Source organism: Ambystoma mexicanum, chromosome 2p, assembly GCF_040938575.1.
Source record: "Ambystoma mexicanum isolate Mex_15411 chromosome 2p, UKY_AmexF1_1, whole genome shotgun sequence".
NCBI classification, from domain to species: domain Eukaryota; kingdom Metazoa; phylum Chordata; class Amphibia; order Caudata; family Ambystomatidae; genus Ambystoma; species Ambystoma mexicanum.
In genome coordinates, this window is record NC_090923.1 from 29,416,461 (window position 1) to 29,433,160 (window position 16,700).

General features: G+C 47.8%; 1 protein-coding gene across 1 annotated transcript in view; it reads right to left on the bottom strand.

Annotated features, from left to right (window-relative positions):
- The window catches only part of LOC138566161 (amine sulfotransferase-like), a 974,685-nt gene that overhangs the window by 866,020 nt on the left and 91,965 nt on the right, over positions 1-16,700 (bottom strand). The window contains exon 3 of the mRNA XM_069643191.1: positions 1,518-1,670. Within this exon, the coding sequence (XP_069499292.1) occupies positions 1,518-1,670 (153 nt within the window). The remainder of the gene's footprint in view (positions 1-1,517; positions 1,671-16,700) is intronic.

Consider the following 16,700-nt stretch of genomic DNA (forward strand, 5'->3'; position numbering starts at 1 on the left):
GTTTCACAGATGTGGAGATGGGGATCATTATGCCATCAGTTTTGAGGGCTGTGCATTGGTGATTGCGCTGTTTGCGCACTGCAGGAGGCCCTACCAGCAAGATCTCTGTCTTCTCTCCATTGACGCAGCTGTGATTGGCAGACATCCAGGCCTGGATGGTTGTGTAGGCGGCCTCAAGGGCATTCGAGTCTTCTGCGTATCTGCCAGAGAGAGGGAGGAGAATTTGGGAGGAGAATCTGGGTTTCGTCAGCATAGTTGGTGTAGGTTATGCCGCGGGAGTCCAGAATGTCAAAGAGGGGTCTGGTGAAGATGTTGGAGAGCATGGGGGATATGCAGGTGCATATATTTGAACTATATATTAACTTATAAAAAGTTTACTGTAATGTTCATGCATTGGTAATAAATATAGTATACACCGTCATTACTTACCTGTGTTATCCTTTACTTGGTATCATTTGTGTGTGATCTGTACCTTACACTGGTCTCCACTCCTCCTTGTACTGAAGCTCACGGCTCAGATACATTTACCTGTGAGAGTTTGCTCTAACTATGTGGAAACAGTGCTGCTCCACTAAGGTTGGCCACTCGAGACACCATACTTATGGTGATATAGAACAAGTTGCTAATAGTGGGGTTCTCTGCATTGCCTTCGGCAGACTCGAGGGTAACCGCTCCACCTATCCCCAGTATACTATTGGTGCCCTAGAGGACTGCATTGGCTCTTTTCCAGCTCTTCTGGGGCCAGCCTTAGATGTTCTTGCCCATTATCACTTATGACTGAATAGCTCGCCCCAATCTGTGATCGTCGCCTCCCTTGGCAGCTGCCTGGTATCACCCATGTCTGCCCCAGGGTTTCTTAGCCGCTGCCTCTGTACTGTGCACTGGCTATCTCTGGTGTTCCCAGGTCCTTTGTTGCACCGGCCATGCTTCAGCGACAGCCCCAGGGACAGGTGCAAGGCCAATCAGGTACCATTTCACATATTTGACTGAGTTTTTGGTCAGGGCTCTGCTGGTGATTTCTAAGTTGCATCCCGTAATGCGGGTGTTCTATTCCACATTCCTGCTCAAGAAGTGGTGTGATAGCATTAACACCCAATAGCAGCCTGTGGAAATGGACCTTCTATCTGCTCCAATCTGCAGCCTGGCTCCATAACTCAGGTGGAGACCATTCAGAAATGTCACCCATGTGATGATTCTTCATGCCTTCTGGTGTCTGAGTTTAGACCTCTGACCCCTGTTCCCAGGTCATTGACCTGTTCGATAAATACAGACTTAAACTGGATGTTTTGCAATTCTCTAGAAGTGAAAACCACTCTCATGGTATGGTATGGTCCAACACTTATTAAGCGCAAAGCATATCACCTCAACCAGGAGGCATCATGGCACTGAAACACGTGGGCCAAGTGGACCCAAAGACAGAGAGAGAAACAAAAGGGCTGCACCCATAAGATGTTGGGCACATGTGTAGACCAGGGCTCCTTCATGAACAGGAAGTCTCACAGTACTGTCACTCTTACCTGATTTTGGATATGTGATAAGAAATACATCATCATCATTAGTTTCCATGTCTTCCAGTGCGTCTATACCCTCAGGTGTAGCAGCGGCACATTGAAATTTACATCCCTTATATGTAAAAATGCCTTTTAGACTCTCGATTAGACCTACATAGTCTGAAATGAAAGAAACAGGAAGGAGACAGTCTTCAAAGGGAAAGGTTATTTGTTATTGTTATTTGTTAGCATTAAACATGAATAAGCATATACAAGTATTAGGAGTAATACGTGCAAAGAAAATACCCTGTTAGTTCTTGCCCACAGAGTGCCAACCAAACGTAAAAAGATATTGAAAGAACTTATAGATTTGAAATCAAAGTACATCAAGCTACAACATATCTAAATGAAAATAATTCAAGTTATGTGCACTTAAGTATCAAACAACACATAAGTATTAACCTAGATGAAGATCCTTTTCATAAAAGGGATGCTCGGTATCAGAAGACTGGTGTTAATAGCACTGAGAATGTGCAAGAGGAATATGTATTTCTTTATTTATTATTAGTAGTTTGATTTTAACTTTAACAAAACAATCACAAACATAATCATATCATATACATATATCATCCAATACAATTTAAGATAGGGCACAGCTTGAGTGCATCATAAGTTAAAAACACCTAATCAAATTCATCAATTAATCCTCGCAACATTTTATCAACAGTTCAATGTGTAAGAGGAATCTACTATTCTCCTACTTCAGTCATGTCATGGATGATTCTGTTGTTTTTCATAAAATGCGACAGGCACAGGGAACTTTGTTAAGCATTTGGTGAGAAGGTTTAGGAGAACAGCTCCCCTACAGTTGCTTCCAAGTGGCGATGGAAGAAGCGAATTTGATATACAAGGAATAACATCAGCAGTGGAACACCGCGCCAGCGGCGTGTATTTTGCTGAACCACGATTCCAGCTCAACCAGAAGAGCATTCCATTCAGCCAGCTCCTCCAGGTGATTCCATGGTGCACGATGATGCACACCAGCTACACCAGAAGAGCATTCCATTCAGCCAGCTCCCCCAGGTGATTCCATGGTGCACGATGATGCACACCAGCTACACCAGAAGAGCATTCCATTCAGCCAGCCCCTCCAGGTGATTCCATGGTGCACGATGATGCACACCAGCTACACCAGAAGAGCATTCCATTCAGCCAGCTCCTCCAGGTGATTCCGTAGTGCACGGTGATGTACACCAGCTACACCAGAAGAGCATTCCATTCAGCCAGCTCCTCCAGGTTATTCCATGGTGCACGATGATGCACACCAGCTACACCAGAAGAGCATTCCATTCAGCCAGCTCCTCCAGGTGATTCCGTAGTGCACAGTGATGCACACCAGCTACACCAGAAGAGCATTCCATTCAGCCAGCACCTGCAGGTGATTCCATGGTGCACGATGATGCACACCAGCTACACCAGAAGAGCATTCCATTCAGCCAGCACCTCCAGGTGATTCCATAGTGCACGATGATGCACACCAGCTACACCAGAAGAGCATTCCATTCAGCCAGCACCTCAAGGTGATTCCGTAGTGCACGATGATGCACACCAGCTAACCCAGAAGAGCATTCCATTCAGCCAGCCCCTCCAGGTGATTCCATGGTGCACGATGATGCACACCAGCTACACCAGAAGAGCATTCCATTCAGCCAGCTCCTCCAGGTGATTCCGTAGTGCACGGTGATGCACACCAGCTACACCAGAAGAGCATTCCATTCAGCCAGCCCCTCCAGGTGATTCCATGGTGCACGATGATGCACACCAGCTACACCAGAAGAGCATTCCATTCAGCCAGCTCCTCCAGGTGATTCCGTAGTGCACAGTGATGCACACCAGCTACACCAGAAGAGCATTCCATTCAGCCAGCACCTGCAGGTGATTCCATGGTGCACGATGATGCACACCAGCTACACCAGAAGAGCATTCCATTCAGCCAGCACCTCCAGGTGATTCCATAGTGCACGATGATGCACACCAGCTACACCAGAAGAGCATTCCATTCAGCCAGCACCTCCAGGTGATTCCATAGTGCACGATGATGCACACCAGCTACACCAGAAGAGCATTCCATTCAGCCAGCACCTCCAGGTGATTCCATAGTGCACGATGATGCACAAATAATGCACAAGTGGAAGAACAAAGCCTGCAAGATTTACAAAGTAAGTTGCTCATAGAACAATACACTTATAAATGGCATCGACCATTCATTTGTGCATGAGCAAAGTGGAGGTCATTGTGAAAATCAACAACCTACTTGATTATATATTAGTGGTGAGGCTTGTACAAGTAAAAGCCATTTTAATCAAAGTCATCTCGAATTGTGTCTGCAAAAATGGCACGGGTTATTAGCTAGTGTTGCCTCAGCACCTACTGGTCTTGCTGCATATGGCATTGGTGGAATAACTACAATGACACATGTGTCTCCTTCCAAGATGTATTTACTCATTAAACAAGTATCTTTCTTCTCAAGCCCATGATCCGAGGAAGATCAAAGCATATACTTTCAATGTGCATTCAAATGTTGCCTTTGCAAATCTCCTGTAAGCAGCCACAATCTTTCTTTGAAATTATAGGTCATGTTATGTAATGAATGCTGTGTTATGTAATGTTACTTTCTGGTATTTGGTGTTACACCATGTTCTGTATGGGTTTAGTTAGACCGATAGAGGGAAAATGCAGAAAAGCGTTGCTCTTCGTGTGATGCCTGTAGTTCATAACTGCCTAGATTCCGAGTGCAAGTCTGTTTCTAGGGGGCTTGTGCCAAAAGCACTTGAAGTGTCTGTCCAAAGGAGAGTGGAATGTGTCTGTGATGAGGGAGGCATTGGTAAAGACTGTGGTGTGTAAGATGGTTGGAGGTTTGGAGTGTTCTGATGTTTGATGTCTGGTGCAAGGGATATGTGTCAGAAGCTTACGTAGTGAGTGTGTTATTTGTTGAAACCTAAAAGATGAGAGTGGTAAAGAGGGGAGTGGTTATAGGAGACTACGATTGGCATTTTGATCATCCACCAAAAGTGGCCATTGCAGTGTATGGTCCTGGTGTTTGAGGGCCTTGGTTGGGATGATTTTGAGGATGAGTACTGGACCTCCTACATCCTAGGGTGGGCAGCTGTCTCGGGCAGTGGACAACCTGCAACAGCTGGTCCAGAATAATAGCGGGGGAAGATGGAGAAGACACATGAGCACTGACGTTGTTGGGTACCAGGTACACAGCAGAGTACACCTCTCCAGGGTAATCATGAGGACAGCAAGGAGCAAATTATAAAGAGTCGATTTTCAGTGGTAACTAAGGTTAGGAGCGGGGGTGCACGTGAGCTCCCCACCAACATGGCTGCTGCACGCTGAGCTCCGCTTCGAGACACCAAGATGGGGAGACAGCCACTGCAGTTGCTGCAGCATATGATAAAATATTGTACTGTCTGGGTGCCCCATAAACCCTGTGCCTTAGCAACATAATTTTTGTTTCACTCGGACTCCCTGGGGCGTAATTCAAGAGCCAACTGTGTGACCCGCCATGAGAAGTGGAACCTGCAGCAAGGAGTAGCTCCGCCCCCCCCCTGCTGGGACATGAAACTGCGCTGCCATACTGTACCAAAGCTGCGCGCCACACCGGAAAGGTGTGGCGCGCAGCTTTGGCTGCTGGAGGGAGAGCAGGAGTAAGCGCTGAACAGCATGACGGTGCCTGCCATTGGCATGGACCACTGTTGGAATGGCAGCTTTCCACCCTCCAGAGAGGGGGCTGGCTGGGGAGCGGTGTGGAGGCTGGAGGGTGGCACAGGGAGAGATGGGCTGCTCCTCCTGGTCCATGAGGCGAGTGTGCTGCTGGAGTGCTGGCTCCCTGGTAAAGCTGGAGTGCTGCGAGGTGGATGATCAGGGAGCGGCAGACCCCGGGCCTGCAAAGAATGATCGAAGCTATGAGTGCAGTGATATTGTGAAGGCCGGTCCTGGAGTGTTTGAGGAGGGACAGGAGCAGGGAGAGTCCCAAAGAGGCCTGCTGATATTATGCATCTGACCAGGACCGGGGAGTGGATCGAGGGAAGCGTAGCAGTGGCTCCCCAGATATGCCTTGATGCCTGTGGTGCCTGATAGATACACTTGTGGGCCCTTGACGGGTTGTGGTGTTTGGCTTGCAGAGTGGGGGTTCTACCCCATCAAGCACCTTTGGGCTGCAGCTGCTGCATTTCTTGGAGCTCCAGGTGCTCGTTACGCATCAGTGGGCACCATCTACATGGCCATGGGAAACAAGAAGCAGGAACGACTACAGTTTACACACAAGGGAGGTTTGGGCATGGGTGCAGATAAGGGAGCAGCATCTGAGGTGAGCATGGCGCAGGGTGTACAGGTGGCCTCCGGAGACTGGGTCTGAGTGGTGTAGCTGCCCCCTCCATGCCCAGGAGCTAGGAATCATACAGGCAGAAATGATAAGCAGGTTTGTCTCCATCAATACCAAGCTTGACAGTATGGCGTATAAAGTGGATCGCATGCAGAAGCACATTGATAAAGAATTTGGACCCACATTGAGGCTGAGCATGGCGTTGGGGTACTTGAGGACTCCTGTATGGATATGACACAGGTGATACGAGCGCTGCAACGTGATTGATGGTAAAGCCATCAGAGACAAGAATGAGGATTTGGAGGAGAGGTCTCGCAGGAATAATATGTGGGTGGATCCCTGAGTCTGTACCTCTGTGGAACATGGAGACCTTTATGGAAGACTTTATGAAGGAGGTTCTTTCAGGACCCTCACTCTCTTCCCAGTTCTTGGTGGAGAGGGTTCATCGAATGTCTCTGCAGGTGCCTAAACCGGTCCAGAATCTGCGTCTAGTGCTAGCGAGACTTTTAAATTACCGGGACTGGGATACAATTCTGTGTAGAGCCTGAGAACTTGGGGACCTTCAATACAAAGGAGACCGAGTTTTATTTTCCCCGGACTTTACCCTGACTGTTAAGAGGGCTTGCCTATCATTTTTGGCTGCTAAGCTTACACTTCGAGAGAGGGGTTTACAATATTCCATGCTGTACCCTCCTAAACTGAGGGTGGTTCACAACAATAAAACATATTTCACAGATCCAGCTGAAATGCAGGACTTCCTTGAGGTGTTGCCTAAGTGGTGATCTGCTTAGTACTACCTCTGATGTGATGGGCTCCTGCTCTGGGTGGGGGGGCTCTGGATGGCTTTGAACTATGGATCTCAATAGGAAATATGCCCTCTGGTTCAGCGTTTTGGGTATTTCTATTGGTGGTGTCTAACTTGAGTCTGGCAGAGTGGGCTGTATTGATGGGATGCAAAGGGGCAACGTTTGATAACGTAACGGTGCAGCCCAGTTGCTTTATACTTGGCTTGGTTGGGCTCCCCTTCATGGGAGTGGTTAAGAGGCTAGGCCAGAAGGTTGATGTGTCCGACATCCCCATGGGATTGCCTGTGTTGGTGTGAGGGAATGGTGGGGTGGAGGGATGGGGGTTGTTCACTGTAGGTTGGGGTTGGGCAGTGTGGGAGGAGGGGCAGGGTCACGGCTGGTTGGGGGTTGGCTGCGGGGAATGGAGTGTTTATGCAAGAGGGTTCACATCGCACTGTGTCGAGTGGAGTATGTCTGATTGTGCTGTTAAGGCAACATGTGTTTAAGGAAGTCATGGTTCTGGGAATGGAATGGCAGCTGGGGCAGTGATTGTTTAAGGCACATTGGCCCGGCGATTAGTCATGTTTGTCAATGTGTATGGCCCACATATTGATAAGCCTTGGTTTTATGATTACCTTTGGACTAAGTGTCTGGAATATTCGCACCCCAGTTGATTGTGGCGGGCGACTTTCATATGACACTAGGTAAGTAGACTCCAGGTGTCAGGTCCATGTCCGCGGCTGCTAAGGCAATCTGTAGGGTGTTAGAGGACTTCAGGCTGCTGGATCTTTGAGGAACCCTGCATCCTGATGACAGGGATTTCTCTTTTATTCTTTGGGTCACTACATGAGATCACGTATTGATTATGTAATTGTGGGACATGATTTGGTTCGCAAAACACATAGCTGTGTGCTGGTGCCGAGGACGCTGTCTGATCACTCTCTGATTTAGGGGCAGTTTTAGATGGAGGATTAAGTCATGAGTAGGCCCCACTGGTGATTTAAGGGCTGCGTGTTGTCAGATGTGGTGTACGAGGTCCTGAAGGTTATGACTTCTTTTTTTGCTGCTAATGTAGGATCAGAGGCTTCTGTCTGGATTCTATGGGAAACGTTTAAGATAGTGTTGCGGGTGTGCTGTATCTCGTTAGAAAACGTGTTGCTTAAGGCAGTGCGAAGGAGGCTGTCAGGGCTTAGACTGAGCTAAAAGAACTTCAGTCTGATGCCGTGGGTCAGCCGTCCGATGGCAACCTGGCAGCGATTAGGGCTGTGCTTGAGCAGTTTAGGGAGGAGGCGGACTGAGAGGTCTGGCATGTGATACTTCGAATGATGGAAGATGCCCTAGAGGCACATTCGATAGCAAGGGTTTTATACATATTCTGTGGGAATGTCCCTCAGTGGTGTCATTTTGGCGGCAAGTGACGGTAATGATGGGGTGCATGGTTTGCTGTGAAGGGCCTCAAGACATTCTTTATTACTTGTTTGGATGGCTCCCAGGGATGCCAAAGTGTGACAGGAAACTGCTGTCCATCTGCATGATTCTTGCTAAACAATGTATTTTATTACTCTGGTCCAGTCATGTTGGTCCAACTCTTGATAAATGGCTACGAGACCTGGCCTGATGTTGTGATGTTGAATAAGAATGCGGCAAGTCGTTGCCCAGCAACACTAGCCCAAGTGATGTGTGGGATGCAGTCTGTGCGTTTTTATTGAGAAGAGAATCGGAGCAGACTGCAGAAGAACTGGAAGAGAGTGGGTTGGTTTTCTTGAAGAAACTCTATAGGGATTAGGTACAGAGAGTATGTCAGTTTGTCATGATTGTGCAATGCATATATTTTTGAATACATGAAGGATAATGCTGTAGTTAGACAACCCTGTATGGCTGCTGCCCGGTCACAATGTCTAAGCACGGCTTGTCGGGATGGCTGTATCCTAGGAGGGTGGCGGGTGATAGTTTGGAGCGTATTTATGGACTGCCTCTGTCTCTGACTGTAAATGTGTGACTTATATTTCCCCTCTTCCTTCCTTATGCGATGTGCCCTCTGGGTCTGTTTTATTTTTATTTATTTATTTTTGACATTTATATAGCGCACCGAACCCTGAGGCATCTGGGCGCAAATGGTAAAGTCCAGGTACATGAGATGGGAAAGCCTGACCTCATGTTGCAAGGCGGCTATATGAAGGCATGCAGTTACAAAAAGTTAAGTCCACGTACATGAAATTGGATAGCCTGACCTCATGTTGATAGGTGCCTTCATCAGATCAGGTGGTGATAGATAAGCAAGGTTTGAGAAGATAGGAAGAACAGAAAGTGCCAGGAGTGATGCAAAGCGAGGGTGGGGAGCCGGGAGAGATGATCAGGTAAGGAAAAGCAGGGGAGAGTAGAGCAATGCAGTCACTGGGTCAATCAAGTTTACAAAAATAAGCAAATAGTACAGCCAGAAGGGAACAACAGAAGTGTGAATAGGCAACAGCAATTGAAACCAAGCCAACATCGAAAAGGCAGCACGGTGTGGAGTGAGAGATCAGGAAGGATGGAGAGGGGGAGGGAATAGTCAGAGGGAGCTAACCCAAGGTGGAGGGGGTGAAAAAGTCACGGTAGTTCAGGCTCCACTGGAAAGTGTGGGAAATGCATCATCAGTGCTTCTGTGAGGGGATACACAGAGTCCTCACACAGCAAACCGGCAGCGGACAGGAAGCAGATAAGGGCCTTAGAAGTGGACCTTTGAGGGATGGGCCGCCTCTCGGTCCTGTGATTGGCTAAAGATGCAGAGGTAGCCAATGGTGGGAGGCAGGCCAAGGCTGACCAGAGAGTCATTCAAAAAAGGTGCAGCCATCTTGGAAGATGAATAAGTCTGCCAAGACCAATGACCACAAAAATGATAGAAGCAATCTTCAAAAAAAGCATAAAGAGCACAATGGGTGCAAAGATGAGGAGATCACACCGCGCAGGGCACACAAAGCGCAATGAGGTAAAAACACTTGCTTCATTGCTAATGCTGCGTCATGTAAACACCTTGGTGAAAGAAATGCCAAATGGAATGAGGGGGGGACTACATTCTTATTGTTATGCTGGGGCCTGCGGGCAAGGTTGTAGAGCCACAAGGCTTGCCTTTTCAAAGTGCGCACAACAGCTAATAAGGTGGTCGGAGCTTGAGCGCCCGAGTACGTGATCAGCTGATTGGGGAAACGTAGATACAGGCAAGATGCGCAGAGAGCGCAAAATCAACTGTTTGTAGGAGGCCTCGCTGAAGAGAAGTGAGGTCCAGGGGCCTCGCAGTGGGCTTTTGAGGAATGGATGGTTGTAATGGTTGTAATGTGAACATGTTTATAAATAACGCTAGAAGCAAAGTGACCAAATTATAGTGAGCATTTGGGAGTGATATTGCAGTTGGAATGTGGGGGATGATCACATGGGACAGAATTACAGTGAGAAACCTGAGAGTGAAGACGGTCTGGCACCTAGCATTAAGACTGCAGCTGGCAAATTACCATGGGACACTACCCGCAGTGATTCGAGAAAGGCCCCCCATTCTGACTCATCTCAGGGCTTTGTGCATTGGAAAATCATGTGTTGATATGCTGCCTTGGAGATGGCCCCTTGATATTCTTTGCGGATGTGACAATGCAGAGAGAGACTTTGGAGTGCTTATTGAGAATGTGACTGCGTTTAAATCACTTGTGTGCCTCCTGGTAGGAGATGTGGCATGAGAGGGATCCTGTGGGGGTATATCTTTTGTTGTCAAGAGTAGACCCAACCTGAGCTTGTGCTTTAAACTATTAAACCTTTTGGGAAGAATCATGTCGTAGTATGACAGCGTGCTGTATTTTGTTCGATGCAAACATTGTATCTTAAGTTGGGGTATTGTTTCATTACATTTTGTGGAACAGCCAGGTTTTTAGAAGGTAGTGGAAGATAATGTTGAAGAAGAGTAGACCCTCCCTCTAGCGACGGACAGGTGAACATGTCACGTAGTGCCAATGCCCCGCCGTCCTGTCTAAACATTATAAAAGGTGAAAATATTGTCCTTTGGGGTACCCATGCTGCCCTTATCCCAGACAGGTACATTAGGAGGTAAGTACAAAGTAAATTAAAGGTGGCAGAGAATAGGTGAAAGAGGTATACATGTACACATTTATTTAAAGAGATATGGAACATATTATATGGCACACATTAATTTAGGAAAACACAGAATATAGCTCCCTGACATAAGAAATATTAGCCACACTCAATAGACATTACAAAAACATATCCGAATAAGTCCCATAACAATACCAACGGGATCCATTCCTTTTAAAATGAACACCAAAGCATGCATTACAAATTGCTATAGGCCTTAAGCCTTAGGGACTTTTCAAAGTATTGAAAACACAGAAAATATAGGGCTGTGTGGAAGCTCAGACAAGTAGCAACTCAAGCCAAGGTTATTGAGAAAAATGAGGGCCAGTACAAAAGCCAAGGTGCAGTGATGTAGCAGTTTAAATGGTAGGAATATACAGTTTTCAGCTGCGGTGCTCAAAGTTTTTTTTAAAATACAATTTGGCAGAATGTGCTCAAGTGTGCGTCATCACAGAACTGCTTTTTTCTAGTTTTAAAGTTGCAACAAATGCCTTGTGATTCAGTAAATGTGGAAAACCACCAGTCATTCTAATTAGCAGCCACTCAAGTGGTGAGGATTGCCACAGGCAGGCCTTTGTGGGAAACCCAGGGGATGTGGATTCCAGATGAATCCCAGTGACACCACAACCAAGTACACAAAGGCACACATGCCCTTTATGACTAACTGGCCAGACCCTACCTCAGCAATTACTCTATGTGGTAATTCTTGATCAGCACACAAACATACACACACAGCAACCAAGCACAGTAGCCAGCTAATTAGATTACACTGCTATGAGCGTGAAAGGCTACCTGTTTAGTAAAATGGTGATAGAGAGTACAGTCAGTATAGAAGGCATCACTGCCATCAGCCGGACAGAGTGCACACTGCCCATGCAAGGTTATTTGCTAGGGAAACTAAAGGGCATCATTATGCTAGGCCTCACCTTCAGGGGCTTAAGGGACTGTGAACTCCCCCTAAAGAACTAATCAAATTGGTCCAGTCGCTGTTGGCTCTTCCTTCCGCCAATCAGGTGACTCTGTCACAAAGTCTTTGTAATTCTTTATCCTCTATGGTTACGCCTTCAGCCATTCACCCTCCAAGCAGCCCGGACATTCCTGGTCTACGTTTTTGGTATTTGTAGAGGAGCAACTATATACCTCGGCAGGAGACCCCGCCCCCTTCCTTCTATATGTTGGAGGCATGAGACTGTTCTGTGTTCGAGACCAGCCGTTGTGCCAATACCGCAGCGTGTTTTCAAAAGAAGATACCCGTTAAGACAACCTTACTGATTGTTACCCCGAAGTGATGACAACCTAAGGGAGGAACTCCCTGAAGGCATATGAGAAGGAGCAAAGAAAATAAGCTAGTGATGTCATAAATAGTATGCACAACGTCTCAGGATACTGACTGAAGAGGATGTATAGATCCTAAAGAAACTAATGTCAAAGTAAAGAATCAAGTGAACTCAAAAAGAAGTTTACTCATGCACAAGATGCTCCAGAAAATCAATAGTTCAATAAATGTATAGACGCTGAAACATAAGGTAGACTAAGTCATCATAGAAGATGGGTATACGTAGTGAATAGAATGCAGGTGAAGCCCCCTTAATATAGAAACTGACATTAGTATCATGAATTTAGTAAGCCAGGACCCATGAAGCGGGATGGAAAACTGTGTTGCAGCAAGAATAAACAGAATCGTGGAGCTGCAAGATGAGGTTGTCTGGCCTGGAGTGAGGACTGAAACAGTCGAGGTCAGCTATCTATTCTGGAAATGAGCGAACGTGCGGAGGATGAATCTTCAGTCGTTAAGGTGCAAAGAAAGAACACCAAGGGTGCCAAGTTGAATTCATTAAGAGCATTTTAAACCTACAAAACTGACCAAATCGTGGTCTCCTGTCATGTGAGCCTAGGATAAAAATGAAGTTAGAACTTGGAGTCCCAGACACAATAGTGAGTGCTCTCACCCCGTGCATTCTCAAAGACAAGGATACTTTGCAAGCCAAGTACAAAGAAAATCTTCAATGCAGAAGGCCTGGGCGATGAGAGATGCTGGGCTGGGTGGGGAGGTTGTGTCATTCACCATCTCCTTGCACCTGGGCCTGGGCTTACATGCTGTTAAATGAACCGTATGTTCCGGACATGACACAAGCATGCCAACCAACTATGAGTCCCTATAACGAAGGACCTTGTAGTTTGAAGACCAATGAGAAACTGTGTATCTAATGTTTCTGAAGATGACAAGTGTTAGAGGTAGGCAGATGTTGTCCACCTGATAGTGGATAGCCAATCACAATCCTATCTCCCATAGAAAAGTATACTTAGATGTTTCCCTTGGCCAATCCCGACCCTTGATAGGTTTTTCAATATTGCCACATAGTATGACATCACCTCTGACGTATTTTTGGGATAAAAACTATGTTTTGTGTAAAGATCACTGAGACTCTGAGCGTCCATCCGTTGATGTTCGTTGTAAACTCCCTGTTTTAGATAATTGTTAATAAAACTGTACTTTTCCATCTTCCTGAGTTGGTTCTGTTATTTGGACTCAGAATTATTCTGTATGATCCCATCCATTACATATGAACATTCCTAAAGGGCCCTAATCTCCAGTGTTAGCGGTGCGGATGGTTTAAAGATCCAAACTAGTTCTGTTCCAGAGTTTCGGATGATCGGGCATCCTCTGCCATTAGCTGGAATATCGCCGAGATTCCTGTGGACAGGGGCCAAATAGAAATAAACTTACAAGAAGAACCGAGACGGTGGGCAGGTCCCCCTTTGAAGAAATCCCTGCTCGGTTTTACACGGGCGCTCTGCGGATGGAAAGCAAAGTGGTTGGATTGAAGGAGGAGTCGATACCGAAGGCCTCGAATCGATTAACGAATGGTAAGTCGACAAAAGGGAATGGCAATATAAGGGGCGGGATTGTGATAATCTTGAGTAAGGGGAATACTATGTCCCGTCCCCTTTCCTCCATACTTGTGGGACATTCCATCCTTCGAGACGGGACCGGAGCACTTTTGTTAAAAAGCATCAGAAATTCAATTTGTGTCCTTCTTTTATTTTTACGCGGGGTACCACACGTGGCCATAACCCACCCTTCTGAGCTCTGCCCTGCGCATCGCCCTTCAGTCCTTTTCTCTGCGCGGTCGGGGATGGACGCGCTAGCATCACTCTAAATTTTTATATTTATTCCCTTTGTGCTTCCTTCCTGCTCCGGTTCCTCGGTCATCTAGTCGTCCATCTATGACAGAGCGTCTGGGATTTGTGTCCTGTTCTTCATGCAAACATCGCTTTGCTAGGGCGGATCCCCACTCTCTTTGCTTACAGTGCCGAGGCCCGGAACATCGTTGGGATTCGTGCTTCTACTGTGACTCCCTCTCTGTCCGGGCACTCCAACGTCATCTTCTTCGGTGGAAGGATGTGTTTCAACGCGTTCCTCCACCTCATTTTCATCTTTTCATAGAAGAAAAGCCCAGTAAGTTCTTTACTTTTTAGGGCGCTCCAGCCAGGGGACTCCTTTCTGGGGTCTTCCAGGTCCAGGAGGGGCTTGTGTAGCTCTGTCACCAGGGGTTCCCTGAGGTGCCCCAGGGGCCTAATGGGCATACCAGAGTGTTCTCAGAGGGTTCTCGCAGTGGACCTGCCAGTACCAGACATCGGTTCACCATTTCGGAGCTAAGGTTAAGCCCAGTTTGTCTTTGGCTCTGGATACCAGGGTTCGCCCTGGGATCTCCATTTTTAGAGCTTTCCACGCTGACACCGGGGTACGCCCTGAGGTCTCTGTTTCTGGAGATTTCCATACCGAGTCACGGCCCCTCTTGAGGGAGCTTTATGTACCGGTTTAAAACCCGAGGTTCCTCTTGCTGAGGCTAAAGTCAGCACCGACAGATCCGAGAGACCCTCTTTTAAGGTCTTGTCAGTGAGGTATATCCCTCTACTGTCCCACGCTCATAGTTGTGGTGTTACCGGTTCTGTCGAGGGGGAAAAAAGGGCGGTCACGGTCCATTACCCCTCCACTACCAGCTTTGCCGAGGTTCCTCCGCTGGAGGCAAATTTTGGGACTGGTTCCAAGATGTCCAGTAAACATCCAAGACCACCCAGTACTGGCTCTGCTGAGGATCCTTGTGTCAAGGCTAAGGTATTACTCAAGTCCCCTGACTCCCCTGAGGAGACAATTGTTTCATCTCCACTTGTGACGCAGTTCTCCTCAGGTGTTGACAAAATGGCGGCCCAACACCCGTGGTCTACGGTGGCCTTTTTGAATGCCTCTCTTACACCGACGTTCATGCCGGCTGGTGCTGGGAGCATTGCCTTTGGGGCTGAGCAGCCTTTTCAACGCCATGTGGACAACAGAAATCTGTTCCGCCCTTAATTTGACTGGTGCGCCCGGACACCTCTGCCTCATACAGTCTTGCTACCTCCTGCTTCCGCTCCACTGATTTACATGCGGTGGTGGGTCTTTCTGGCAACCTTCCTCCCTGCGTTCATGTGGGTATGCCCCTCATGAGCGGCCTCTGCCTGTACCAGCGCCAAAGCCTTGAGCTGAGGATACGTTTTTGGGGAAGTTTCAGATGCTTATGCACTCGGACCCTATGAAAGCATATTTCAAGCGTCTTTTCAGGGAAATGTAGCCTGAGACTCCCCTCCTCTGCCCTGTTGTCTCCTATAGAGAAGACACCAGCGGACCGGGACAAAACTTTAAAGCCTGAGGCGGTATGCGTGGTGGACCAGTTTTCTGTCCCTGCCTCGCTGGATGAGCATCAAGCGGATCAGAACAGTGATAAGCAGCCCTGCTCGGTGAGAGCATTCCATGACTGTGTCCTAGATATGATGGCCCTCCTTGACATTCCAGTACCAGAGGTCCCCATTCCTGAGAAGGGGGTGCTTTCGGTAGCCTTTACCCTGTCACGTCAAGAGTGCACCGTTCTGTTCCTCCAGAAGGATGTCTTGGCTGAGGCCCACAAAGTCTGGGATAAACCCCACACTAGGCTCCACATCAACAAGGGAATTGACGGTTGATACAAGCTTCACACCTCTGAGGAGATAGCCTTATCAGCTTGTCCGCTCCTGTCCTCAATGGTGGCGGCAGTGGCCACCCTCCAGTCCAAGCCGGCCTCTGCATCTTCAACGGCAGCGGCCCAAATCCTATCCAAGGAGGATGAACTTCTGGACTCCTTGGGCAAGAAGGTCTTTGCCAATTCGGCTCTCCAGCTTCGTCAAGCGAACACCGAGCTCATCCTGGCAGCAGCCAATCTGAGGCTGTGGAAATAGTTATCTGATGTCCAGGAGTGCATTCCTGTGGATAGGCTAGATGACTTTAAAGCCGGTTTGTCGGACCAGAGTGCTGGCGCATGATCTACTGGAAGCTGCGGCACACCAGGTAGATACCTCAGCTCGAGGCCTTATGGTAGGGGCTGACACCTCCCACCAGGCATGGCTCCACGCGATGCAGTTTTCAAAGGAAGTGTAAGACAAAGTACTGGACTTTCCTTTTGATGCCAAGGAATTGTTCCACTCTTCTACCGATGAAGAGCTCACAAAGACCAAAGCGAGTACCCAGACCTGCAAATCCTTATCGGTCTTGGCGGAAGCTCCAGCTAAGGCCCCTTTTACACAGGGGTCAGGGTCCCAGACTCGATCATTCTCTGGGTTCAGGGGGTTTCAGGATTGTCACGTGCGCCAAACTGATGTTCCGGTTGGCGGGACCCACCGAAAGCAACAACGGCAAGGTGGTTGTTTTTTCTCTTGACCAACAGCCTCCTCTCCAGGGACAAGTAGTCTCTCTGCCGACAAGTCATCCAAATGATATATCGGCTCCGGTGGGAGGACGAATCTCGTCTCATTTGGAGTCATGGCAGACCATCACCGAAGACTGGTGGGTTTTGTCCATCGCTCGGGTGGGCTTTTGCTTGCCCCTCCCCCTTACCTCACCCTTCA